General features: G+C 55.7%; 1 protein-coding gene across 1 annotated transcript; it reads left to right on the top strand.

Annotated features, from left to right (window-relative positions):
• The first annotated feature begins 1,751 nt into the window (after positions 1 to 1,751).
• Positions 1,752 to 27,478, top strand: VANGL2 (VANGL planar cell polarity protein 2). The gene is made up of 9 exons (XM_064732652.1): positions 1,752 to 1,812; positions 8,102 to 8,250; positions 11,191 to 11,452; positions 12,465 to 12,585; positions 15,708 to 16,315; positions 19,580 to 19,716; positions 21,404 to 21,539; positions 24,554 to 24,785; positions 26,281 to 27,478. Exons 3-9 carry the CDS (start codon positions 11,382 to 11,384, stop codon positions 26,539 to 26,541), a joined length of 1,566 nt encoding a protein of 521 aa, XP_064588722.1. The 5' UTR covers positions 1,752 to 1,812; positions 8,102 to 8,250; positions 11,191 to 11,381; the 3' UTR covers positions 26,542 to 27,478.
• Positions 27,479 to 27,851: the final 373 nt, after the last annotated feature.

Raw genomic sequence — 27,851 nt, 5'->3', positions numbered from 1 at the left:
TCCCAGCTGCCGCAGCCCCATCTGGCCGGGAACGACCCCCGACCCCATAAATCACCCCGGGGAACGACCCCCGCCCCATAAATCATCCCCGAGCGGGGCGGGAGCGCCCCGGGGCAGCTGCGGGGGCGGCCCTGAGACCCCCCCGGCACAGACCCCACAACAATGGGGTCACCAGGGACCCCTCCCCACAACAATGGGGGCGCCAAGAGCCGGGTTTGGGGTTTGGGGTCGCAGCTCGGGGTGGGGCCGGGGGTTCCGCTCATTAGGGCGTGAAATAATGGGGTGAGGGGCTCTGAGCCCATTGCCCCGTAACCCCATCGCCCCCCGCCCCATAATTCCCCCCTAATGTCCCTGCCCCATAGCCCCCAACCCCAAAATCCTCTCGCCCCAAATGCCCCAAATCCCCCTTAAATCCTCCCAAAATCCCCCCGCCCCAAATGCCCCAAACCCCCCAAAACCCCCCCAAAATCCCGATCTCCCCTTGTCCCAAATCCCCCCAAAATCCCCCCGCCCCAAATGCCCCCAAATTCCCCCCAAAATCCCCCCAAATTCCCTCTCTCCCCTTGTCCCAAATCCCCCCAAATTCCCGCTCTCCCCTCGCCCCCCGCCCCAATTCCCCTCCCGGCCCCGCCTCCCCATTGAGCCCCACACACGCATTTCAATCCCACCAATGGCAGCGCGGCTCTCTGCGCCCGCCTCACGCCATTGGCCAGCGCCGCTGGGGGCGTGGCCAGCGCGTTCCCACCCTCGCCCATTGAGCGCTCGGCTGTTCCGGGCAGCGGCCGCGCCCCCCCCGCGCTCCGCGGGCTTTGGGGACCCCCGGGTGGTTTTGGGGGGCTCGGGGGGATTTGGGGTCGCTCCCATTGGGGGAAATGAAGGTGTTGGAGCCCCCCGTGTGCCCCCAGAGGCCCGTACTGGCTCGGGGCGTGCTGCGGGTCCTGAGCCCCCCAAAAATCCCGGCTGTGCTACAGGCCGGGGGTCCCCAGGTGTGACCCCAGGTGTGACCCCAGGTGTGTCCCGGGCACCCCCATATCCGCAGACATGGGGCTGGGGTCTTCCAGCACCCCGGAACCGCTGGGGCGGAGGGTCGTGGGTGACCCCAAACCCTGAGGGGAGCTCGGGCGGACCCAGGACCCCAAATCCCGGATTTTTTGGGGGGTTTATGGGGTTCCGAATCCTTCCCCAAACCCCAAAACAAGGCGGGAGCAGCGGGGCTGCGCCCCACCCTGGGCTGAGACCCCTTTGGGGCAATTTTGGGGGTTCAGACCTCCTTGGAGGGGGCGGTTTTGGGGCTCTGAGACCCCTTTGGGGACAATTTTGGGGTGCGGACACCGCTTGGGGGAGCTCCGAGCTGGGGGGACACGAGGTGGGGGGACTCAACCCTCATTGCCCCCCCTAAAACCGGGGATTCATCCCCAAAAAACGCCGCCCCCTCCCCAAAAACGGGGAACCCTCCTCAAAAACGGGGAACCCTCCTCAGAAAACGCCCCCTCCCCCAAAGCAGCGCATCCTCACCCCAAATCCCCCCGGCCTGGGGGGGTCCCTGGGTGTTCGGGGAGGGGTCCCCAATATGGGGAGGGGTCCGCGGGTGTCCCCCCGTCCCAAACAATGGCCCCGCAGCGGCGCCGGGAGCGCGCAGCGCAGACAATGGGGCGGGCGCGGGGGCGCTCCGGGGGGAGCCGGGCTTTCCTCCGCCCCCTCCTCCCCTTCCTCCTCCTCCTCCTCCTCCTCCTCCTCCTCCTCCTCCTCCTCCGCCGCCGCCGCCGCCGGCTCCGGGTGCGGGGGGGACGCGCACAAAGGTGCGGGGCGATGGTGAGTGGGGGGCGATGGTGAGCGGGGGGCGCCGGGGGGTCCCGCGGGGGTCCCGGGGGGATCCGGGGCTGCCGGAGCGGCCGCGGGGCCGGGCGGGGAGCGGGGCCGGGCCGGGGCCGCGCTCCGTGCGGGAAGGGCCCCGCCGGCCGCGGCTTTTCCTGCGCTCCGGCGGCGGCGGCGGCGGCTGCGGGAGCCCCGGTGGGGAGGGGGCGATGGGACCCCCCCGGGAACCCCCTCGGGGCGCGGGGCGACCCCCGGGACCCCCCGAATGTGCCCAGGGCTGCGGCGGGGGTGGCACGGCGGCCTCGGGGCGCTTTGTGCCCATCGCGGGGGCACCTGCGGGGCGTCCCCGGGGTGTCCCCAAGGTGTCCCGGGGTGTCCCCTGTGTGTGTCCCCCATCACCTGCGGGGTGTCCCCAAGGCGTGCCCGGTGTCCCCAAGGTGTCCCGGGGTGTCCCCAAGCGGTGCCCGGTGTCCCCTGTGTGTGTCCCCCATCACCTGCGGGGGTCCCCGGGGTGTCCCCAGGGTGTCCCGGGGTGTCCCCAAGCGGTGCCCGGTGTCCCCCTCATCACCCGCGCGGGGTCCCCGGTGTCCCCATCACCCTCGGGGTGTCCCCCGCTGTCTCCTGGGTGTCCCCCCGTCCCCTCACGGGTGTCCCCGTCCCCTCACGGGTGTCCCCGTCACTCTCGGGGTGTCCCCGTCACTCTCGGGGTGTCCCCGTCACTCTCGGGTGTCCCCCCGTCCCCTCACGGGTGTCCCCGTCACTCTCGGGGTGTCCCCGTCACTCTCGGGGTGTCCCTGCCGTGTCCCCCTCGCTGTCCCCGCTGTCCCCATCCCCTCCTCGGTGTCCGGGTGGGGCCGGCTCGGGGGTCCCTGTGCCCGGTGTGTCCCCCCCTGTCCCCCTCATTCCCTCGTGTCCCCTCTCTGTCCCCGGTGTCCCCCTGTGTCCCCACTGTCGCCCCCGTTGTCCCCACGCCCTGCCCGGTGCCCGGGGCTCCCTGTGCCGGGCGTGCCCGGTGCCCCCCGGCTCCGAGACAGCCCCGGCCGGATCCCGAGCCGGTTCCCGGATCCCGAGCCGGTTCTGAGATCCCGAGCCGGTTCCTGGATCCCGAGCCGGTTCCCGGATCCCGAGCCGGTTCCTGGATCCCGAGCCGGTTCCTGGATCCCTGACCCGGTTCTGAGATCCCGAGCCGGTTCCCGGATCCCGAGCTGGTTCCTGGATCCCGAGCCGGTTCCCGGTTCCCCGAACCGGTTCCTGGAGATCCCGAGCCGGTTCCTGGAGATCCCGAGCCGGTTCTGGGATCCCGAGACGGTTCCTGGAGATCCCGACCGGTTCCTGGATCCCTGACCCGGTTCTGGGATCCCGAGCCGGTTCCCGGTTCCCCGAGCCGGTTCCTGGATCCCGAGCCGGTTCTGGGATCCCGAGCCGGTTCTGGGATCCCTGACCCGGTTCCCGGATCCCTGACCCGGTTCCCGGTTCCCCGAGCCGGTTCCTGGATCCCTGACCCGGTTCCCGGATCCCTGACCCGGTTCCTGGAGATCCCGAGCCGGTTCTGGGATCCCGAGCCGGTTCCTGGATCCCTGACCCGGTTCCCGGTTCCCCGAGCCGGTTCTGGGATCCCGAGCCGGTTCCTGGATCCCGAACCGGTTCCCGGATCCCTGACCCGGTTCCCGGATCCCTGACCCGGTTCCCGGTTCCCCGAGCCGGTCCCGGATCCCGGCCTGGGATGTTTTGTTGTTTTTCCTTTGGGATTCTCTTCTTCCCCCCGCGGGCGGAGGTGAAAACGCAACAAAACAACGAAAAAGAAATGAAAACGACAACAACAACAACAACAACAAAAAAAGGAGATTTCGGGAAAATTCAAATCTCCTCCTGGAGGAGCCCCCGGCAGAAACCCGAGGCTGGGGCCGGGACCCAGCCGGGACCCCGAGGATTTTCCCGGCGCTTTGTGAAGCTCGGATGATTTAATTAATGAACAATTAACAATTAGCGGGCGGCGGGGAGCGGGGGAGGGGGCTCGAGGTGCCCCCCCCGTGTCCCCAATTCCAGAGGGGTTGGGGACAATCCCGGCCCTCGGAGCGATCCCAAGGCAGGAAGGAATTCCCGGTTTTCCCCCGGCTGCCGGCAGACAATGGGCCCGGAGGGAGCAGCCCCGGCTCCGGCTCCGTTCGGGATTTTGGGATGAGATTCCCGAGAGGTTTTTATGGATTGATTGTCCGGGCCGGGATGCCGAGGCCTGGGAAGGGATTTGGGAATTCCCAAATTCGGAATTGCGGCCCAAGCCCGAGGAGGTTCAGCCCCGCAGGATCCCTGGATGTGATGGAAACGTCTCCTCGATCCCATCCCTGCGCTGCTTTTCCGGGATCCGGGACGTGGAAAATGGAATTGGGGAGATCCCAAAGCATCGGGAGCTGCTGGAGCAGAATTCTCATGGATCCAAACCCAAATCCTGGGAGATCCCGGCGTCCTTTGGGGGCAGCAATTGGGGTTTTGGGGTTTTTCCTGAAGAAAACGTCGGAATTGGCAGCGAGGACGTGGATTTATGGGATGGTCCTTCCCAAATGCCACGGAGCCACCTGGGAGCGGATTTGGGATTGTTGGAAAGATGAGATTTGGGATTTCTCCGGGGAATTCTGAGCGTTGTATGGGAATTTGGGATTTCTCCAGGGAATCCTGAGGAATTCCCCAGAAATTTGGGATTTTTCAAGGGAATCCTGAGCGTTCTCTGGGAATTTGGGATTTCTCAAGGGAATCCTGAGCGTTCTCTGGGAATTTGGGATTTCTGCAGGGAATCCTGAGTGTTCCCCAGGAATTTGGGATTTCTCCAGGGAATCCTGAGCGTTCTCCGGGAATTTGGGATGGGGGACTTTAGGGAAGGGATGGGGTCATGAGATTTGGGATTTCTCCAGGGAATCTTGAATGTTCCCAGAAATCTGGGATTTTTCCAGGGAATCCTGAGTGTTCTCTGGGAATTTGGGATTTCTCCAGGGAATCCTGAGCGTTTCCTGGGAATTTGGGATTTCTCCAGGGAATCTTGAATGTTCCCAGAAATTTGGGATTTCTCCAGGGAATCCTGAGCGTTCCCTGGGAATTTGGGATTTCTCCAGGGAATCCTGAGCATTTCAAAGGAATTTGGGATGGGGGAATTTAGGGAAGGGATGAGGTGATGGGATTTGGGATTTCTCCAGGGAATCCTGAGCGTTCCCTGGGAATTTGGGATTTTTCCAGGGAATCCTGAGCGTTCTCTGGGAATTTGGGATTTCTGCAGGGAATCTTGAATGTTCCATGAATTGGGATTTTCAGGGAATCCTGAGTGTCTCCGAATTTGGGATTTCTCAGGGAATCCTGAGCGTTCAAGGAATTTGGGATTTCAGGGTGATTTCCTGGAATTGGGATTTCTCAGGGAATCGTGAGCATTCCAGGAATTGGATTTCTCAGGGAATCCTGAGTGTTCCCTGGAATTTGGAGGGGGACTTAGGAGGGAGGGGTCATGAATTTGGGATTTCTCCAGGGAATCTTGAATGTTCCCAGAATCTGGGATTTTTCCAGGAATCCTGAGCGTTCGGAATTTGGATTTCCAGGGAATCCTGAGTGTTTCCTGGGAATTTGGGATTTCTCCAGGGAATCCTGAGTGTTCTCCTGGAATTTGGGATTTCTCCAGGGAATCTGATGTTCCCCGGGAATTGGGATTCCAAGGAATCCGGAGCATTCAAAGGAAATTTGGAATGGGGAATTTAGGGAAGGGATGAGGTGATGGGATTTGGGATTTCTGCAGGGAATCCTGAGTGTTCCCCAGGAATTTGGGATTTCTCCAGGGAATCCTGAGCGTTTCCTGGGAATTTGGGATTTCTCCAGGGAATCCTGAGTGTTCCCCAGAAATTTGGGATTTTTCCAGGGAATCCTGAGCGTTCTCTGGGAATTTGGGATTTCTCCAGGGAATCCTGAGTGTTCCCCAGGAATTGGGATGGGGGATTTAGGGATGTGGGGTGGGAATTCCGGAATCCTGGGATTTTTTGCTGGGAATTTGGGAGGATCCAGGGAGGGATTTGGGATCTGATCCCAGGGGAATGGGGCAGGACAAGGCCTCGAGCTGTGCCAGGGCTGGAAATCTGGGATGATTTTTCCATGGGAAAAGGGTTGGGGAAGGGGCTCAGGTGGGGCTGGGTCCCCATCCCTGCAGGGAATCCCTGGAATTCGGATTTGATCCATCCCAGCTCGGACTCGGTGACCTCGGAGATCTTTCTGGAATCTTCTGGAATTCCCACCCCCATCATTCCCAGCCCTCCCCAGTTCCTCGGGTCCTTCATCCATCGGATTCCTCCTCTCCACGTGGGATTTTCCCAGGAAAACTCATTCCCAGCATTCCGGATCAGGAAGGAGCCGATTTCCCGCTTGGAATTCTCCCTCCGGAGCCGTCGGGAAGAAGCTTTTTCATCTGGAAACGCTTTGGATCTATTTGTTTTATTTTTAATTTAATTTTCGTTTTTTTGGGGGGGAACATTTGAATCCCAAACGTTGGATTTGAGGCTCCAGGACTTTGATCCCCGGAAAAATTCCAGCCTGGACTTGAAGGCGTCGGGAATGGCGAAGCCTCCCCGGCCCTGGGGGGGTTTTTTGGGGAGCTTTGATCATCCCGGGATTAAAAAATGGGAATTTTCCTCCTCCTCCTCCTCTTTTGCATCCGGCTCTGGCTCCCGGCGTCTCCCAGAGCCCGGGAATCCATTCTGTGGAACCGGCTCTGCTGGAAAAGATTCCAAGAAAAATCCCTTTTTTTGTTGTTTTTCACTGCTGGAACGGGAGGATGAGGAGCTCCAGGATCCCGGATTCCTGCAGGAATTCCCGAATTCCCTTTGGGACGGGGACAATACCTGTGAAACTCATGGATTCCTGGAAAATCCTGAATTTATTTTGGCTGAATCCGCAGGCTGGGGACACCTGGAAAATCCTGGATTTCATGGGAAACCCCAGGAATTCTGGAAAACCCCAGGAATTCTGGAAAACCCCAGGAATTCTGGAAAACCCCAGGAATTTCTGGAAGATCCCAGGATTTGCAGAAAACCCCGGGATTTGTGGAAAACCCCAGGAATTCTGGAAAACCCCAGGAATTTCTGGAAGATCCCAGGATTTGCAGAAAACCCCGGGATTTGTGGAAAACCCCAGGAATTCATGGAAAACCCCAAGTTCACTTCAGCCGGAGACCCTGGGATTTTGGGAAAACTCAGGAATTCCTGGAAAATCCTGGGATTCATGGAAAACCTGAGGATTTCTGGAAAACCCCAGGATTCATGGGAAACCCCAGGATTTGTAGAAAACCCCAGGATTTGTGGAAACCTCCAAGTTCACTTCAGCCACAGACAGCGGGATTTTGGGAAAACTCAGGGATTCCTGGAAAATCCCAAATCTATCGCGGCTGATCATCCAGGAGGAAAATTCCCAAAAATTTTGGGATGCCTGGGGTGGGGGGATGTCCAATCGCTTTTCTGTGGTGCTCCCAAGGAATTCCTGAGCAACGGGATCTGGGAATTGGTGAAAATTGAAAATTGGCAGGATTGGGGAATTGGGGAATTGGCAGGAGTTGGAAATTGGCGGGATTTGAAAATTGACGGGAGTTGGGAATTTGGGGATTGGAGGGAGTGGAAAATTGGTGGGATTTAAAAATTGGCGGGATTGGGAATTGGTGGGATTTGAAAATTGATGGGATTGAAAATTGGCAGGATTTTAAATTGGCAGGACTGGTAATTTGGGAATTTGCAGGATTGGGGAATTGGCGGGATTGGGGAATTGGCGGAATTGGCGTGATTGGAAATTGGGGAATTGGCGGAATTGCAGAATTGGCGGGATTTGAAAATTGGTGGGATTGGGAAATAATTGGCAGGATTGGGAATTGGGAAATTGGTGGGATTTGAAAACGTGCAGGATTGGGAATTGGCATGGTTGGGGAATTGGTGACATTTGGAAATTGGCAGGATTGGATAATTCGGGAATTCGGGAGTTTGGGAATTTTGGAATTCGGGAATTCGGGAATTTTGGAATTTGGGAATTTTGGAATTCAGGAATTTTGGAATTTGGGAATTTTGGAATTTGGGAATTCAGGAATTTTGGAATTTGGGAATTTTGGAATTCAGGAATTTTGGAATTTGGGAATTTTGGAATTTGGGAATTTTGGAATTTGGGAATTTTGGAATTTGGGAATTCTGGAATTCGGGAATTCAGGAATTTGGGAATTTTGGAATGTGGGAGTTCAGGATTTTGGGAATTGTTCCCGAACTGCCATTCGTTGTCCCCGCAGCTCCGGGGCGGCCCCCCCGTGCCCGTGCCCGTGCCGTGAGCAGCCCCCCATGCCCGGCCCCAGGTCCATGCCGGCCCCTCCGGAGGCTCCGGACGCCCCAAAGGCCTCGGAGAGCGCCGGGACGGAGCCGCCGCCGCCGGAGCCGCCCGGTGAGAGAGCCCGGGGACACCGGGGGGACCGGGGGGACCGGGGGGACCGGGGGGACCGGGGGGACTGGGGATACTGGGATGGGATACAGGCATTACTGGGGGGACTGGGGGGACTGGGAGGACTGGGGGAACCGGGGGAACTGGAATGGGAGCCAGGCATTACTGGGCGGACTGGGATGGGATCCGGCCCTTACTGGGGATACTGGGAGGGAACCCAGCATCTGGCTGGGGGACTGGGATGGGACCAGGCATTACTGGGTGGGGACTGGGGGGACTGGGAGGGATCCGGCTTTTACTGGGGGTACTGGGGATACTGGGATACGAGGATACTGGGAGGGGATCCGGCCTATTACTGGGTGGTACTGCTTTACTGGGGGGGACTGGGAGGGAACCAGCCTACTGGGGGACTGGGATACTGGGATGGGTAGCCAGGCATATACTGGGGGGACGGTGATACTGGGAGAGGATACCGGCACTACTGGGTGGGACTGGATGGGATACAGTCATTACTGGGGATACTGGCGATTCTGGAATACTGGAGGGGATCCAGCCAATACTGTCACCTACTGGGGGACAGGCATTACTGGGGATACTGGGAGGGAGCCAGGCATACTGGGGGACTGGGGACTGGATGGGATGGGATCCGGCCATACTGGGGATACTGGGATGGGATACAGGCATTACTGGGGATACTGGGGATACTGGGAGGGGATCCGGCCCTTACTGGGGATACTGGGATGGGATTCCAGCCATTACTGGGGATCTGGGAGGATCCGGCCATACTGGGGGCCCTATGGGATACTGGGGAACTGGGATGGGATCCAGCCTTACTGGGGTTATGGAACTGGGACAGGATCCACCCCATTACTGGGGGAGCCTTATGGGACGGAACTGGGATAGGATCCATCCGTTATTGGGGTTACTGGGAGCCTGGGATCCAGCTCTTACTGGTGTTACTGGGACAGGATCCACCCATTACTGGGGGGACTAGGACAGGACCTAGCCCTTACTGGTCTTACTGGGCCATACTGGGACCCCCAGTACGTGGCTCTTACTGGTGTTACTGGGCCATACTGGGGCAGGATCCAGCCCTTACTGGGCCATACTGGGACCCCCAGTACGTGGCTCTTACTGGTGTTACTGGGACATACTGGGACAGGATCCACCCATTACTGGGCCATACTGGGACAGGATCCAGCCATTACTGGGCTTACTGGGGCAGGATCCAGCCCTTACTGGGACATACTGGGACAGGATCCACCCATTACTGGGCCATACTGGGACAGGATCCAGCCCTTACTGGGCCATACTGGGACCCCCCAGCCTCTCCCGGCCCCGTTCCCGTCTCCCGGGCGACGGCGGCCGCGGGAACGGCCTCGGTTTCCATGGCGATCCGTGCGGGATCATCCGGAATTCCGGACAAAGGAATTCCCCCCTTCCCCCTTTGCGCCTCCCTGACCCCTTTCCCCCTTTCCCGGGGCCTTGGGAAAGGGGCCCGAGGGGGTTTTGGGGTGGATTCGGTGGGAATGGGATTTCCATGGAAACCTGGGAGGCTGGGACGGCTCCCAGAGGCAGCTGGGGCCCCCCGGGCTGCGGGATCGGGGCGCCCGGATTCCCCCAAAACCCTGGGGAAAGGTTTGGCAGGATCGTCCCGAGGGAATCCCAAATTCCCAGATTCCCAAGGGGGGGGCGCAGCCCCAGATCCCAAATCCCCTTTCCCACCTGACCCCAAATTCCTTCCTGCCATTCCCAATTCCTCCCCTGCCATCCTGAATCTCTCCCTGTCCATCCAATTCCCTTTCCCTCTGACCCCAAATCTCCTTTCCCTGCCCATTCCCAAATTCCCTTTCCCTGCCCATCCCAAATTCCCTCTCCCTGTCCATCCCAAATTTCCTTTCACTCTTGACCCCAAATCCCCTTTCCCTGCCCATCCCAAATTCCCTTTCCTGGCCCCATTTCCCACCTGGGAATGGGATGCAGGGACAGGAGGGGCTCTGGGACATTCTGGTCCATCCTGGGCCATCCTGGTCCATCCTGGGCCATCCTGGGCCGTACTGGTCCGTACTGGCTGTACTGGTCCATCCTGGTCCATTCTGGTCCATCCGGTCCATCCGTCCATCCTGGTCCATCCTGGTCCATTCCTGGTCCATCTGGGCCATTCTGGTCCATCCCCGTCCTCCCGGTCCATCCTGGTCCATCCTGGTCCATCCTGGTCCATCGTGGGCCTACCTGGGCTGTTACTGGCCATCCTGGTCCGATCCTGGTCCATCCTGACCACCTGTCCATCCTGGTCCATCCTGGTCCATCCTGGTCCTCCTGGCCATCCTGGTCCGTACTGGCCATCCTGGTCCTTCCTGGGTGTCCTGGTCCATCCTGGACCGTCTGGTCCATCCTGGTCCATCCTGGGCCGTACGGGCTGTACTGGCCTCCTGGGCCTCCCGGTCCATCCTGGGCCATCCTGGGCCGTACTGGACCATCCTGGTCCATCCTGGTCCATCCTGGTCCATCCTGGTCCATCCTGGGCCGTCCTGGTCCGTACTGGGCTGTACTGGACCATCCTGGTCCATCCTGGTCCATCCTGGTCCATCCTGGTCCATCCTGGTCCATCCTGGTCCGTCCTGGTCCATCCTGGTCCATCCTGGTCCATCCTGGTCCATCCTGGTCCATCCTGGTCCATCCTGGTCCATCCTGGTCCATCCTGGTCCATCCTGGTCCATCCTGGTCCATCCTGGTCCATCCTGGTCCATCCTGGTCCATCCCGGTCCGTCCTGGTCCATCCTGTCCATCCCGGTCCATCCGGTCCATCTTGGCCATCCTGCTCCATCCTGGTCCATCCTGGTGTCTGCCATCCTGGTCCATTCTGGTCCATCCTGGTCCATCCCGGTCCATCCCGGTCCGTCCTGGGCCGGCCCCGCTGACGCTCCCCGTGTGTCCCCGCAGGCGGGCGCGTCCTTTTCTCCTGAGCGAGGCCAGGCCAAGGTGCCAAAATTGAGCCCCTCAAGGTGACGGTGGATCTGCTGAAGGCGCCCCTGGGCCTGAGGAAGCCCCCGCTGAAGGAGGCCCTGGCCGCGCTCCCGGGCAAGCCCCGAGCCCCGAGCCCGGAGCGGCGCCGGCCCCGGCGCTCCGACGCCATGGACAACGAGTCCCAGTACTCGGGCTACTCCTACAAATCCGGCCACTCCCGCAGCTCCCGCAAGCACAGGTGGGGGACCCGCGCCCCTGTCCCCCTCCCCGCGGGTGTCCCCATCCCCGCGGGTGTCCCAATCCCCGTGGTGTCCCCTCCCCGCGGGTGTCCCCATCCCGCTGGGTGTCCCCCTCCCCATGGGTGTCCCCATCCCCATGGGTGTCCCAGTCCAGCTTTTCCCCCTTTTTTCCTGCTTTTTTCCCCATTTTTCCTGCTTTTTTCCTTCTTTTTTCCCCATTTTTTCTGCTTTTTTTCCCTCATTTTTCCCCGTCTTTCTCCCATTTTTCCTGCTATTTTGCCTTCCTTTTTCCTTCCTTTTTCCTTCCTTTTTCCTTCCTTTTTCCTTCTCTTTTCCTGCTTTTCCCCCCTTTTCCTTCTTTTTTCCTTCTTTTTTCCTTCTTTTTTCCTGCTTTTTTCCTGCTTTTTTCCCCATTTTCCCTGTTTTTTAACCCTCATTTTTCCCCGTCTTTCCCCCATTTTTCCTGCTATTTTTCCTTCCTTTTTCCTACTCTTTTCCTGCTTTTCCCCCCCATTTTCCCCCCTGTTTTTCCCCTGTTTTTCCTTCTTTTTTCCTTCTTTTTCCCCCATTTTTCTCAACTTTTTCCCCATTTTTCCTTCTTTTTTCCTTCTTTATCCCTTCTTTTTCCCTTCTTTTTTCCTTCCTTTTTCCTTCTTTTTTCCTTCTTTTTTCCTTCTCTTTTCCTGTTTTTCCCCCCCATTTCCCCCCTGCTTTTCCCCCATTTTTCCTGCTATTTTTCCCCATTCCCCCCCCCCCATTTTTCCTGCATTTTTCTCCATTATCCTGCTTTTCCCCCCCATTTTCCCCCTGCTTTTCCCCCATTTTTCCTGCTATTTTTCCCCTTTCCCCCCCCCGTTTTTCCTGCTTTTTTCTCCATTATTCCTGCTTTTCCCCCCCATTTCCCCCCTGCTTTTCCCCCATTTTTCCTGCTATTTTTCCCCATTCCCCCCCCCCATTTTTCCTGCATTTTTCTCCATTATCCCTGCTTTTTTCCCCCGTCCTTTTCCCCAGGGATCGGCGGGAGCGGCACCGCTCCAAGAGCCGGGAGGGGACGCGCGGGGACAAATCGGTGACGATCCAAGCGCCGGGGGAGCCGCTGCTGGACAACGAATCCACGCGGGGCGACGAGAGGGTGAGCGTGGGGGGGACGGGGCTGGAACCCCCCGAGGGATGAGGGAATTTTTCCCATTGGAATTTTTCCCGTTGGAATTTTCCCCGTCGGAATTTCTCCCGGCGGGATTTCCCGGTCCGGCCGGTCGGGCCGGTCCTGTGGGGAGAGCGAGAAAATGAGAAAGCGAGGAGGAGACGCGGCTCCGAGGGCTGGAAAACGCCCCCGGGATTTGATCCCCAATGAATCCCCAAACTTTGAGGATTTGCCCCAAATTCCCGCCTGGATAGGACAGGAGAGGCCGCCCCGCCCTTGGTGCCCCTCGTTCCCGAATTCTGGAATTTTTCCAGCTCCATCCCGGCCTTTCATCCTGTCCCAATCCGCCCACGCCGGCGGCGGCTCCGGCGCTTTTCATGTTCCCTCTGTGGAGGATTTTCCTGGGAATGGGGATTTTCTGGGAATGGGGGATTTTCTGGGAATGGGGGATTTTCTGGGAATGGGGATTTTCTGGGAATGGAGGATTTTCCTGGGAATGGGGGGTTTTCCTGGGAATGGGGGATTTTCTGGGAATGGGGGATTTTCTGGGAATGGGGATTTTCCTGGGAATGGGGGATTTTCTGGGAATGGGGGATTTTCTGGGAATGGGGGATTTTCTGGGAATGGGGATTTTCCTGGGAATGGGGATTTTTCTGGGAATGGGGATTTTCCTGGGAATGAGGGATTTTCTGGGAATGGGGGATTTTTCTGGGAATGAGGGGTTTTCCTGGGAATGGGGGATTTTCTGGGAATGGGGATTTTCCTGGGAATGGGGGATTTTCCTGGGAATGAGGGCTTTTCCTGGGAATGGGGATTTTCTGGGAATGGGGGATTTTCCTGGGAATGGGGATTTTTCTGGGAATGGGGATTTTCTGGGAATGGGGGATTTTCCTGGGAATGGGGATTTTTCTGGGAATGGGGATTTTCTGGGAATGGGGATTTTCTGGGAATGGGGATTTTCTGGGAATGGGGGATTTTCTGGGAATGGGGATTTTCCTGGGAATGGGGATTTTCCTGGGAATGGGGGATTTTCTGGGAATGGGGATTTTCCTGGGAATGGGGGATTTTCTTGGGAATGGGGATTTTCTGGAATGGGGGATTTTCTGGGAATGGGGATTTTCCTGGGAATGGGGATTTTCCTGGGAATGGGGGATTTTCTGGGAATGGGGGTTTTTCTGGGAATGGGGATTTTTCTGGGAATGGGGATTTTCTGGGAATGGGGATTTTTCTGGGAATGGGGGATTTTCCTGGGAATGGGGGATTTTCTGGGAATGGGGATTTTCCTGGGAATGGAGGATTTTCTGGGAATGAGGCTCCCGGAGCCGCCCTGGAGCGCCCCAAGCTCTGCTTTGCCCCTTGGAACGAAATCCATGGAACCCTGGAATTTCTTGGATGGGAATGATCCCATGGGCAGGGACACCTCCCACCATCCCAGGGCGCTCCAAGCTGGAATTGGGCTGGAATTTTCCAGGGGTCCGTGGAAAAACAGGGAGGAATTTCCCAGTTTTCCCATCAGGAATCTGTGGGGAAAATTCCGACATGGAAAACAAAAAAAAAAAAATCGCCCAAATTCCAGGAATGTCCCAAAACCAGGATGAGGGAAAGACACACGGACAGGGCTGGGAGAAAGAATCCAGCTGGGGAGGAATCCGGGAATTTTGGCACCTCTCTGGCTGGGAGAGGGGGTTCTGGAGCGGGGAAGGGCCTGTCTGGAGCCATTCCTGACAATTCCTGAATCGTTCCCAAGGATTCCCGAGGGTTTCCAAGCATTTCCAAGCATTCCCAGCCTTCCCGGCGCTGCGGGGGCGTGCCGGGCGTGTTCCTGCTGGTCCTGCCAGCCAGGAAGGGCTGGCCAGGAAATCCGGGAGCTTCCCGATCCCAAAGCTGCTCCTGCCGGAGCCGGAGCTTTCCCAGAGGGAGAATTCCCAGCGGAATTCCCAGAGGAATTCCCAGGCCCGGGCTGAGGTTCCTCCACCCTGAGGAGGGCGATGGCTCCGGGCAGCGCTCCGGGCGTGGAGGTGGGATGGGGGTTTGGGGAACAGGGAATGCTCCTCTGGGATTGAGGGGATTCGGGAAACGCCCCTCGGAATGTGCGCTGTCACCTGGCCGGGGTGGCATTGCCTGGAGATGCAGTGGGTGGGAGGTCCTGGAGGGGAGGTGGGACAGGTGGGACACAAAGCCACCCCTGAAATGTCCCCTGCTCTGGGTGGTCAGTGCGAGGTCCTGCAGGTGAGGTGGGACAGGTGGGACACGAAGCCACCCCTGGAAATGTCCCCAGCTCATGATGACACCTGGGTGCTCAATGGGAGGTCCTGGAGGTGAGGTGGGACAGGTGGGGACACCTCAAAACGTCCCAGCTCAGGGTGACACCTGAGTGTCAAGGGAGGTCCTGGAGGTGAGGTGGGACAGGTGGGACACGGAGCCACCCTGAAATGTCCCCTGCTCTGGGTGGTCAGTGCGAGGTCCTGCAGGTGAGGTGGCCATCTGGGACAGGTGGGACATGGAACCACCCCTCGGAATGTCTCCTGTCCCCTGTCACCTCCACAGGGTGACATTTCGTGGTTTGGAGCTGTGGTGGGTGGGAGGTCCTGCAGGTGAGGTGGGACAGGTGGGACACAAAGCCACCCCTTGGAATGTCCCTGTCACCTCCCCAGGGGGACAATGGGGACACTCTTGGTTTGATGGTGCAAAGTATGGGAGGTCCTGAAGCTGAGGTGGGACAGGTGGAACACCTCGAAACGTCCCCAGCTCAGGGTGACACCTGGGTGGTCAGAGGGAGGTCCTGCAGGTGAGGTGGGACAGGTGGGACACAAAGCCACCCCTGAAATGTCCCCAGCTCTGGGTGGTCAGTGCGAGGTCCTGCAGGTGAGGTGGCCATCTGGGACAGGTGGGACACGAAGCCACCCCTGAAATGTCCCCTGCTCTGGGTGACACCTGGGTGCTCGATGGGAGGTCCTGCAGGTGAGGTGGGACAGGTGGGACACGGAGCCACCCCTGAAATGTCCCCAGCTCACGATGACACCTGGGTTCTCCATGGGAGGTCCTGGAGTTGAGGTGGGACAGGTGGGACACGGAGCCACCCCTGGAAACGTCCCCTGTCCCCTCCCCAGGACGACAACTGGGGCGAGACCACCACGGTGGTGACGGGCACGTCGGAGCACAGCATCTCCCACGATGACCTCACGCGCATCACCAAGGACATGGAGGACAGCGCCCACCTGGACTGCTCCCGCCACCTGGGCGTGGCCCTGGGCGCGGCCCTGGCGCTCCTGGCCTTCCTCACGCCCTTGGCCTTCCTCCTCCTCCCGCAGCTGCTGTGGCGGGAGGAGCTGGAGCCCTGCGGGACGCCCTGCGAGGGGCTCTTCATCTCGGTGGCCTTCAAGCTCCTCATCCTCCTGCTGGGCAGCTGGGCCCTGTTCTTCCGCCGCCCCAAAGCCTTCTTCCCGCGCGTCTTCGTCTTCCGCACGCTCCTCATGGTGCTGGTGTTCCTGCTGGTGGTGTCCTACTGGCTCTTCTACGGCGTGCGCATCCTGGACTCGCGGGACCGCAACTACCGCGGCGTGGTGCAGTTCGCCGTGTCGCTGGTGGACGCGCTGCTCTTCGTGCACTACCTGGCCGTGGTGCTGCTGGAGCTGCGGCAGCTGCAGCCGCAGTTCACGCTCAAGGCCGTGCGCTCGGCCGACGGCGCCAGCCGCTTCTACAACGTCGGCCACCTCAGGTGGGGATGGTGCTGGGGGATGTTCTCGTGGTGGGAATGGGGATTTTGTGATGTGGGAAAGGTGGATGTTCTCGTGGTGGGAATGGGGATTTTGTAATGTGGAAGGGAGGATGTTCTCGTGGTGGGAATGGGGATTTTGTAACGTAGGAAAGGTGGATGGTCTCGTGGTGGGAATGGGGATTTTGTGATGTGGGAAAGGTGGATGTTCTCGTGGTGGGAATGGGGATTTTGTGATGTGGGAAAGGTGGAAGTTCTCGTGGTGGGAATGGGGATTTTGTGATGTGGGGAAGGTGGATGTTCTCGTGGTGGGAATGGGGATTTTGTAATGTGGGAAAGGTGGATGTTCTCGTGGTGGGAATGGGGATTTTGTAATGGGGAAGGGTGGATGTTCTCGTGGTGGGAATGGGGATTTTGTGATGTGGAAGGGAGGATGTTCTCGTGGTGGGAATGGGGATTTTGTAATGTAGGAAAGGTGGAAGTCTCGTGGTGGGAATGGGGATTTTGTAATGTGGAAAGATGGATGTTCTCATGGTGGGAATGGGGATTTTGTAAAGTGGAAAGGGTGGATGTTCTCGTGGTGGGAATGGGGATTTTGTAACGTAGGAAAGGTGGAAGTTCTCGTGGTGGGAGTGGGGATTTTGTGATGTGGAAGGGTGGATGTTCTCGTGGTGGGAATGGGGATTTTGTAATGTGGGAAGGTGGATGGTCTCGTGGTGGGAATGGGGATTTTGTAATGTGGAAGGGAGGATGTTCTCGTGGTGGGAATGGGGATTTTGTAACGTGGAAAGGTGGAAGTTCTTGTGGTGGGAATGGGATTTTATAACGTGGACAGTTGGAAGTTCTCATGGTGGGAATGGGGATTTTGTAACGTGGAAAGTTGGAAGTTCTCATGGTGGGAATGGGGATTTTATAACGTGGACAGTTGGAAGTTCTCGTGGTGGGAATGGGGATTTTGTAATGTGGGAAGGGTGGATGGTCTCGTGGTGGGAATGGGGATTTTGTAATGTGGGAAGGGTGGATGTTCTTGTGGTGGGAATGGGGATTTTGTGATGTAGGAAAGGTGGATGTTCTTGTGGTGGGAATGGGGATTTTGTAACGTGGAAAGGTGGAAGTTCTCGTGGTGGGAATGGGGATTTTGTAACGTAGGAAAGGTGGATGTTCTCGTGCTGGGAATGGGGATTTTGTGATGTGGGAAAGGTGGATGTTCTTGTGCTGGGAATGGGGATTTTGTAACGTGGAAGGGAGGATGTTCTCATGGTGGGAATGGGTATTTTGTGATGTGGGAAAGGTGGATGTTCTCGTGGTGGGAATGGGGATTTTGTGGGAAGGGTGGATGTTCTTGTGGTGGGAATGGGGATTTTGTAACGTAGGAAAGGTGGATGTTCTCGTGGTGGGAATGGGGATTTTGTAATGTGGAAAGGTGGATGTTCTCGTGGTGGGAATGGGGATTTTGTAATGTAGGAAAGGTGGAAGTTCTTGTGGTGGGAATGGGGATTTTGTGATGTGGAAGGGAGGATGGTCTCGTGGTGGGAATGGGGATTTTGTAATGTGGAAAGGTGGAAGTTCTTGTGGTGGGAATGGGGATTTTGTAATGTGGAAAGGTGGAAGTTCTCGTGGTGGGAATGGGGATTTTGTGATGTGGAAGGGAGGATGTTCTCGTGGTGGGAATGGGGATTTTGTAATGTAGGAAAGGTGGAAGTTCTCGTGGTGGGAATGGGGATTTTGTGATGTAGGAAAGGTGGATGGTCTTGTGGTGGGAATGGGGATTTTGTAATGTAGGAAAGGTGGATGTTCTCGTGGTGGGAATGGGGATTTTATAACGTAGGAAAGGTGGATGTTCTCGTGGTGGGAATGGGGATTTTGTAACGTAGGAAAGGTGGATGTTCTTGTGCTGGGAATGGGGATTTTGTAACGTGGAAGGGAGGATGTTCTCGTGGTGGGAATGGGGATTTTGTAATGTGGAAAGGTGGAAGTTCTCGTGGTGGGAATGGGGATTTTGTAATGTGGAAGGGAGGATGTTCTCGTGGTGGGAATGGGGACTTTGTAATGTAGGAAAGGTGGATGTTCTCGTGGTGGGAATGGGGATTTTGTGATGTGGGAAGGGTGGATGGTCTTGTGGTGGGAATGGGGATTTTGTAACGTAGGAAAGGTGGATGTTCTCGTGGTGGGAATGGGGATTTTGTAACGTAGGAAAGGTGGAAGTTCTCGTGGTGGGAATGGGGATTTTGTGATGTGGGAAAGGTGGAAGTTCTTGTGGTGGGAATGGGGATTTTGTAATGTGGAAGGGAGGATGTTCTCGTGGTGGGAATGGGGATTTTGTGATGTGGGAAAGGTGGATGGTCTTGTGGTGGGAATGGGGATTTTGTAATGTGGAAGGGTGGAAGTTCTCGTGGTGGGAATGGGGATTTTGTAATGTGGAAGGGAGGATGTTCTCGTGGTGGGAATGGGGATTTTGTAATGTGGGAAAGGTGGAAGTTCTCGTGGTGGGAATGGGGATTTTGTAACGTGGAAAGGTGGATGTTCTCGTGGTGGGAATGGGGATTTTGTAATGTGGGAAAGGTGGAAGTTCTCGTGGTGGGAATGGGGATTTTGTGATGTAGGAAAGGTGGAAGTTCTCGTGGTGGGAATGGGGATTTTGTAATGTGGGAAGGGTGGAAGTTCTCGTGGTGGGAATGGGGATTTTGTAATGTGGGAAGGGTGGAAGTTCTCGTGGTGGGAATGGGGATTTTGTAATGTGGAAGGGAGGATGTTCTCGTGCTGGGAATGGGGATTTTGTAACGTGGAAAGGTGGAAGTTCTCGTGGTGGGAATGGGGATTTTGTAATGTAGGAAAGGTGGATGTTCTCGTGGTGGGAATGGGGATTTTGTAATGTGGAAAGGTGGAAGTTCTTGTGGTGGGAATGGGGATTTTGTAACGTGGAAGGGTGGAAGTTCTCATGGTGGAAATGGGGATTTTGTAACGTAGGAAAGGTGGATGTTCTCATGGTGGGAATGGGTATTTTGTGATGTGGGAAAGGTGGATGTTCTCATGGTGGGAGCTTTTTTCTCTGGGAATGGTTTGGGTTGGAAGGACCTCACAGATCCATGGGCAGGGACACCTCCCACCATCCCAGGTGGCTCCAACCCGACCTCGGACATTCCAGGGATGGCACATCCACGTTTTTTCCCGGGAATTCCCTCCCAGCCCCTGCTGTCCCTCGGTGTGTGTCCCCCCCACGCGTTCCCCCTCTCCCCCTGCCCCACGTTCCCGACGTTCCCCCCGCAGCATCCAGCGAGCGGCCGTGTGGATCCTGGAGAATTACTACCACGACTTCCCGGTCTACAACCCCGCCCTGCTCAACCTCCCCAAATCCGTCCTCTCCAAGAAAATGTCCGGCTTTAAGGTCTATTCCCTCGGCGAGGGTGAGGTTCCATTCCCCCTTTCCCCTCTTGGCTTCCCCGTCTCCTTCTCCTCCCGTTCCTCCATCCTCATCCTCGCGTTCGCTCTTGTGGACGTTTCTCCATCCCTGTCCTCGTGTTCCTCTCAGGAATTTTTTTGGAGGGAGCTCCAGGGCTTTCCTCCCTTCTTTTCCGGAATTTTTTGGGGGAACTCTGGGTTCTTCCTCTCCGGAATTTTTTGGGTGGAGCTCTGGGTGCTTCCTCCCTTCTTTTCCGGAATTTTTTGGGGGAACTCTGGGTTCTTCCTCTCCAGAATTTTTTGGAGGGAGCTCTGGGTGCTTCCTCCCTTCTTTTACGGAATTTTTTGGGGGAACTCTGGGTTCTTCCTCTCTGGAATTTTTTGGAGGGAGCTCTGGGTGTTTCCTCCCTTCCTCTCTGGAATTTTTTGGGAGGAGCTCCAGAAGTTTCCTCCCTTCCTCTCTGGAATTTTTTGGAGGGAGATCTGGGTTCTTCCTCTCTGGAATTTATTGGGAGGAGCCTCAGGGTTTCCTCCCTTCCTCTCTCAAATTTTTTGGAGGGAGCTCTGGGTGTTTCCTCCCTTCCTGTCCGGAATTTTTTGAGGAGAGTTCCAGGGATTTCCTCCCTTCCTCTCCAGAATTTGTTTGAGGGGAGCATTGGGTGTTTTCTCCCTTCCTCTCTGGATTTTTTTGGGGGGATAACTCTGGGTGTTTCCTCCCTTCCTCTCTGGAATTTTTTGGGGTAACTCTGGGTGTTTTCTCCCTTCCTCTCTGGAATTTTTTGGGAGGAGCTCCAGAAGTTTCCTCCCTTCCTCTCTGGAATTTTTTGATGGGAGTTCCAGGGGTTTCCTCTCTTCCTCTCTGGAATTTTTTGGAGGGAGATCTGGGTTCTTCCTCTCTGGAATTTATTGGGAGGAGCCTCAGGGTTTCCTCCCTTCCTCTCTCAAATTTTTTGGAGGGAGCTCTGGGTGTTTCCTCCCTTCCTGTCCGGAATTTTTTGAGGAGAGTTCCAGGGATTTCCTCCCTTCCTCTCCAGAATTTGTTTGAGGGGAGCATTGGGTGTTTTCTCCCTTCCTCTCTGGATTTTTTTGGGGGTAACTCTGGGTGCTTCCTCCCTTCCTCTCTGGATTTTTTTGGGGGTAACTCTGGGTGTTTCCTCCCTTCCTCTCTGGATTTTTTTGGGGATAACTCTGGGTGTTTCCTCCCTTCCTCTCTGGATTTTTTTGGGGGGATAACTCTGGGTGCTTCCTCCCTTCCTCTCTGGAATTTTTTGGGGTAACTCTGGGTGTTTTCTCCCTTCCTCTCTGGATTTGTTTTGGGGTAACTCTGGTGTTTTCCTCCCTTCCTCTCTGGAATTTTTTTGGGGGATAACTCTGGGTGCTTCCTCCCTTCCTTTCTGGATTTTTTTGGGGGATAACTGGGTGCTTCCTCCCTTCCTCTCTGGAATTTTTTGATGGGAGCTCCAGGAGTTTCCTCCCTTCCTCTCTGGATTTTTTTGGGGGGAGCTCTGGGTGTTTCCTCCCTTCCTCTCTGGATTTTTTTGGGGGGATAACTCTGGGTGTTTTCTCCCTTCCTCTCTGGATTTTTTTGGGGATAACTCTGGGTGTTTCCTCCCTTCCTCTCTGGAATTTTTTTGGGGGAGTTTTGGGTGGTTTTTCCGAGCTCAGCCCGGCTCTGGATGCCTCCGCCAACAGAGAATTCCACCAACAACTCCACGGGGCAGTCGCGGGCGGTGATCGCGGCGGCGGCGCGGCGGCGCGACAACAGCCACAACGAGTTCTACTACGAGGAGGCCGAGCACGAGCGCCGGGTGCGCAAACGCCGCGCCAGGTGCGTGAAAATCCCCGGATTCCCCGCCTTGGGAATGCCATGGGGGGCCCCTTCCAGGTTTTTCATGGACAGGGAGATTCCAGAGGGTGGTCCCGGCTCGTCCCAAGGGTGGTCGTGTGGGTGGGTCTTCAGCCGAGTTGGTTGGTGCTTGGGTTGCTTTGTCCGTTTGGGTGAAGCCCAGCAGATCCAGGATTTCCGTCCTGGATCCGTGGAGATTCCCATTCCAAATCCGTGGGGTTTGCATCCCAGATCCAAGGGAGTTTCTATCCCAGTTCCCATCCCAAATCCAAGAGGTTTTCTGTCCTAAGTCCAAGGGTTTTGCATTCCAGTTCCAAGGCAGATTCCATCCTAAATCCAAGGAATTTTTCCATCCCAAATCGAAGTAATTTTCCATCCCAAACCAAAGCAGTTTTCTATCCCAAATCGACGAGTTTTCCATCCCAAATCCACGAGTTTTTTGGTCCCAAATCCACGAGCTTTTCCATCCCAAATCCACGAGTTGTTTGGTCCCAAATCCATGAGGTTTCCCATCCCAAATCCACGAGTTTTTATCCCAAACCCATGAGTTTTTTGGTCCCAAATCCACGAGTTTTTCTGTCCCAAATCCACGAGTTTTTCGGTCCCAAATCCACGAGTTTTTCCATCCCAAATCCACGAGTTTTTCCATCCCAAATCCATGAGTTTTTCCATCCCAAATCCACGAGTTTTTCCATCCCAAATCCATGAGTTTTTCCATCCCAAATCCACGAGTTTTTCTGTCCCAAATCCACGAGTTTTTCGGTCCCAAATCCACGAGTTTTCCCATCCCAAATCCACGAGTTTTCAGGTCCCAAATCCACGAGTTTTCCCATCCCAAATCCACGAGTTTTTCGGTCCCAAACCCACGAGTTTTTCGGTCCCAAATCCATGAGGTTTCCTACCCCAAATCCATGAGTTTTCCCATCCCAAATCCATGAGTTTTTCGGTCCCAAATCCACGAGTTTTTCGGTCCCAAATCCATGAGTTTTCCCATCCCAAATCCACGAGTTTTCATCCCAAACCCACGAGTTTTTCGGTCCCAAATCCACGAGTTTTTCGGTCCCAAACCCACGAGTTTTTCCATCCCAAACCCACGAGTTTTTCGGTCCCAAATCCACGAGTTTTTCCATCCCAAACCCACGAGTTTTCCCATCCCAAATCCATGAGGTTTCCTACCCCAAACCCACGAGTTTTTCGGTCCCAAATCCATGAGGTTTCCCATCCCAAATCCACGAGTTTTCCCATCCCAAATCCACGAGTTTTTCCATCCCAAATCCACGAGTTTTTCCATCCCAAATCCACGTGTTTTTCTGTCCCAAATCCATGAGGTTTCCTATCCCAAATCCACGAGTTTTTCGGTCCCAAACCCACGAGTTTTCCCATCCCAAACCCACGAGTTTTTATCCCAAACCCATGAGTTTTTCTATCCCAAACCCATGAGCTTTCCCATCCCAAATCCATGAGTTTTTCCATTCCAAACCCACGAGATTTCTGTCCCAAATCCATGACGTTTCCTATCCCAAACCCACGAGTTTTTCGGTCCCAAATCCACGAGTTTTCCTATCCCAAACCCACGAGTTTTCCCATCCCAAACCCACGAGTTTTTCCATCCCAAATCCACGAGTTTTCCCATCCCAAACCCACGAGTTTTTATCCCAAACCCACGAGTTTTTCCATCCCAAACCCACGAGTTTTTCGGTCCCAAATCCACGAGTTTTCCCATCCCAAATCCATGAGTTTTCCCATCCCAAATCCACGAGTTTTTCTGTCCCAAACCCACGAGTTTTCCCATCCCAAATCCATGAGGTTTCCCATCCCAAATCCACGAGTTTTTCTGTCCCAAATCCACGAGTTTTTCCATCCCAAACCCACGAGTTTTCCGGTCCCAAACCCACGAGTTTTTATCCCAAACCCACGAGTTTTTCCATCCCAAACCCACGAGTTTTTCCATCCCAAACCCACGAGTTTTTCCATCCCAAACCCACGAGTTTTTCCATCCCAAACCCACGAGGTTTCCCATCCCAAACCCATGAGTTTTTTGGTCCCAAATCCATGAGTTTTTCCATCCCAAACACACGAGATTTTGGTCCCAAATCCATGAGGTTTCCTACCCAAACCCACGAGTTTTTCTGTCCCAAATCCATGAGGTTTCCTATCCCAAATCCATGAGGTTTCCTATCCCAAATCCATGAGTTTTTCCATCCCAAATCCACGAGTTTTCTGGTCCCAAATCCACGAGTTTTTATCCCAAACCCACGTGTTTTTCTGTCCCAAATCCATGAGGTTTCCTATCCCAAATCCACGAGGTTTCCTATCCCAAATCTACGAGATTTCTGTCCCAAATCCATGAGGTTTCCCATCCCAAACCACGAGATTTCGGTCCCAAATCCATGAGGTTTCCCATCCCAAACCCACGAGTTTTCCCATCCCAAACCCACGAGTTTTCCCATCCCAAACCCACGAGTTTTTATCCCAAACCCACGAGTTTTCCCATCCCAAACCCACGAGTTTTTATCCCAAACCCACGAGTTTTTTGGTCCCAAACCCACGAGTTTTTATCCCAAACCCACGAGTTTTTCGGTCCCAAACCCACGAGTTTTTCGGTCCCAAATCCATGAGGTTTCCTACCCCAAATCCACGAGTTTTTCGGTCCCAAACCCACGAGTTTTCCCATCCCAAACCCACGAGGTTTCCCATCCCAAACCCACGAGTTTTTCGGTCCCAAACCCACGAGTTTTTATCCCAAACCCACGAGTTTTCCCATCCCAAACCCACGAGTTTTTCCATCCCAAACCCACGAGTTTTTTGGTCCCAAACCCACGAGTTTTTATCCCAAACCCACGAGTTTTTCTGTCCCAAATCCACGAGTTTTTCTGTCCCAAACCCACGAGTTTTCCTATCCCAAATCCTCGAGTTTTTATCCCAAATCCACGAGTTTTTATCCCAAACCCGCGAGTTTTCCCATCCCACACCCCGGGTTCCCTTCTCCCCCTTAGGCTGGTGGTGGCGGTCGAGGAGGCCTTCACGCACATCAAGCGGCTGCAGGAGGAGGAGCAGAAGAACCCGCGGGAGATCATGGACCCGCGCGAGGCCGCCCAGGCCATCTTCGCCTCCATGGCCCGCGCCATGCAGAAGTACCTGAGGACCACCAAGCAGCAGCCCTACCACACCATGGAGAGCATCCTGCAGCACCTCGAGTTCTGCATCACCCACGACATGACCCCCAAGGTGCCCACGCGGGGCTTTGGGTGGGGTTTGTCCCGTTTGGGATAAAAAATGAGGGGTTGGAGCGAGGTGGGGTTGGGTTCTTCTCGTGGGGATCTGGGGATGGAGCTGGAGCTGCTGGAGAAGGGAATGGAGAATCCTGAGGGTGATGGAGGGGCTCAGCCTGGAGAAAAAGGGGATCCAGGGGGGATTTGGGATCTGCCAGAGGGAATTTGGGATCTGATCCCAGAGAAAAGGAGGATCCAGGGGGAATTTGGATCCTTTCAGGGGGGATTTGGGATCTGATCCCAGGGGGGATTTGGGATCTGCCAGGAGGGATTTGGGATCTGATCCCAGAGAAAAGGAGGATCCAGGGGGGATTTGGGATCTGCCAGGAGGGATTTGGGATCTGCCAGAGGGAATTTGGGATCTGATCCTGGGGGAATTTGGGATCTGCCAGGGGGAATTTGGGATCTGATCCCGGGGGAATTTGGGATCTGATCCTGGGGGAATTTGGGATCTGATCCCGGGGGAATTTGGGATCTGATCCCAGGGGGAATTTGGGATCTGATCCCAGGGGGATTTGGGATCTGATCCCAGAGAAAAGGGGGATCCAGGGGGAATTTGGGTTCTTTCAGGAGGGATTTGGGATCTGCCAGAGGGAATTTGGGATCTGATCCCAGGGGAATTTGGGATCTTTCAGGAGGGATTTGGGATCTGATCCCAGAGAAAAGGAGGATCCAGGAGGGATTTGGGATCTGCCAGAGGGAATTTGGGATCTGATCCCAGGGGGAATTTGGGATCTGATCCCAGGGGGAATTTGGGGTCTGATCCCAGGGGAATTTGGGTCTGATCCCAGGGGGAATTTGGGATTTTTCAGGGGGGATTTGGGGTCTGATCCCAGGGGAATTTGGGTTCTTTCAGGGGGGATTTGGGATCTGCCAGAGGGAATTTGGGATCTGATCCCAGGGGGAATTTGGGATCTGATCCCAGAGAAAAGGGGGATCCAGGGGGAATTTGGGATCTGATCCCAGAGAAAAGGAGGATCCAGGGGGAATTTGGGATCTGCCAGGGGGGATTTGGGATCTGATCCCAGGGGGAATTTGGGATCTGCCAGGAGGGATTTGGGATCTGACCCCAGGGAATGGGGCAGGACAAGAGGGAACGGCCTCGAGCTGTGCCAGGGGAGGCTCAGGGTGGGAAATTTGGGAAAATCCCTCTTGGAAAGGCCTCGGAAGGGGCTCAGGGAGGTTTGGAGTGACCACTCAAGGAATTCCTGGAATTCTGGGGGACAAGGTGGGAATTGCCCCCAGCTCAGACTCGATGACCTCGGAGCTCTTTCCCAACCTGGACAATCCCCAAAAATCCCCAAAAATCCCCAAAAATCCCCAAAAATCCCCAAAAATCCCCCAAAACTCCCCAAAGCAGCACCACAGGGGCAATTCTCCCCCCAAAACAAACCAAAACCAGCTCCGGGCCACCTGGAGGTGACATCCCCGTGTCCTTGTCCCCTCCCAAGGCCTTCCTGGAGCGGTACCTGACGGCCGGCCCCACCATCCAGTACCACAAGGAGCGCTGGCTGGCCAAGCAGTGGACGCTGGTCAGCGAGGAGCCGGTGACCAACGGCCTCAAGGACGGCGTGGTCTTCGTGCTCAAGCGCCAGGACTTCAGCCTGGTGGTGTCCACCAAGAAGATCCCGTTCTTCAAGCTCTCCGAGGAGTTCGTGGACCCCAAGTCGCACAAGTTCATCATGAGGCTGCAGTCGGAGACCTCGGTGTGATTGGGCCGCGTTGGGATTTTTTCCCCGAATCCCTTCCGGCTCCGAATCTCCCAAATTTGGCTCCTCCGGCGCCGCCGGGACGCGGGAAAGGCGCTCCCGGCTCCGGCGCCTTGCTGGGATTGTGACCACTCGTCCTTTGTTGAGGTGGTTGAGCGCCTTCTCCTCCTCATCCTCCTCCTCCTCCTCTTCCTCCTCATTCCCGAAATCCGGATCCCTTCGGAGCCGGAACTCAAGGGCTAACCCCGAGAATTCCCAACTTCCTTCTTCACCAGCGTCCTGGAGCAGCTCCGGGGTCCCACCGACCTCCTGCTCCTCCTGTCCGTGTTCTCCTGGACGTCTGTCCTGGCTCTGGCCTTAAACCACTTCCCAGCTCGGGATCCCAAGGGAATTTTGGAAGCGTCTCCAGGAATCCGTGGCTGCTATGGAAAAGCTCCCCCAGGTTTTGGGAGCGTCCTCCTCGCCTCTGCTGATTTTTTAGGAAAAACGAGCGGAAATCTGGGCGTTTTGGAAGGGCTGAATTTTTTTGGAAGTGTCCTCCTCGCCTCTGCTGATTTTTTAGGAAAAACGAGCGGAAATCTGGGATTTTGAGGAGCTGAAGGTTTTGGAAGCGTCCTCCTCGCCTCTGCTGATTTTTTAGGAAAAACGAGCGGAAATTTGGGATTTTTTGGAGGACTTGAAGGTTTTGGGAGCGTCCTCCTCGCCTCTGCTGATTTTTTAGGAAAAACGAGTGGAAATCTGGGATTTTTTGGAGGACTTGAAGGTTTTGGGAGCGTCCTCCTCGCCTCTGATGATTTTTTAGGAAAAACGAGCTGAAATTTGGGATTTTTTGGAGGACTTGAAGGTTTTGGAAGCGTCCTCCTCGCCTCTGCTGATTTTTTAGGAAAAACGAGCGGAAATCTGGGCGTTTTGGAAGGGCTGAATTTTTTTGGAAGCGTCCTCCTCACCTCTGCTGAATTTTTAGGAAAAACGAGTGCAAATCTGGGATTTTGAGAAGCTGAAGGTTTTGGCGCGTCCTCCTCGCCTCTGCTGATTTTTTTAGGAAAAATGAGCTGAAATTTGGGAATTTTTGGAGGACTTGAAGGTTTTGGAAGCGTCCTCCTCGCCTCTGCTGAATTTTTAGGAAAAAACGAGCGGAAATCTGGGGTTCTTGGAAGGGCTGAATTTTTTGGAAGTGTCCTCCTCGCCTCTGCTGATTTTTTAGGAAAAACGAGCGGAAATCTGGGATTTTTGGAGGACTGAAGGTTTTGGAAGCGTCCTCCTCACCTCTGATGATTTTTTAGGAAAAATGAGCAGATATCTGGGATTTTGAG

The sequence above is a fragment of the Zonotrichia leucophrys genome, chromosome 25 (assembly GCF_028769735.1).
Source record: "Zonotrichia leucophrys gambelii isolate GWCS_2022_RI chromosome 25, RI_Zleu_2.0, whole genome shotgun sequence".
NCBI lineage: Eukaryota > Metazoa > Chordata > Aves > Passeriformes > Passerellidae > Zonotrichia > Zonotrichia leucophrys.
Note: the sequence above shows the minus strand (reverse complement) of the source record. Positions and strands in the feature narration are given on the sequence as shown.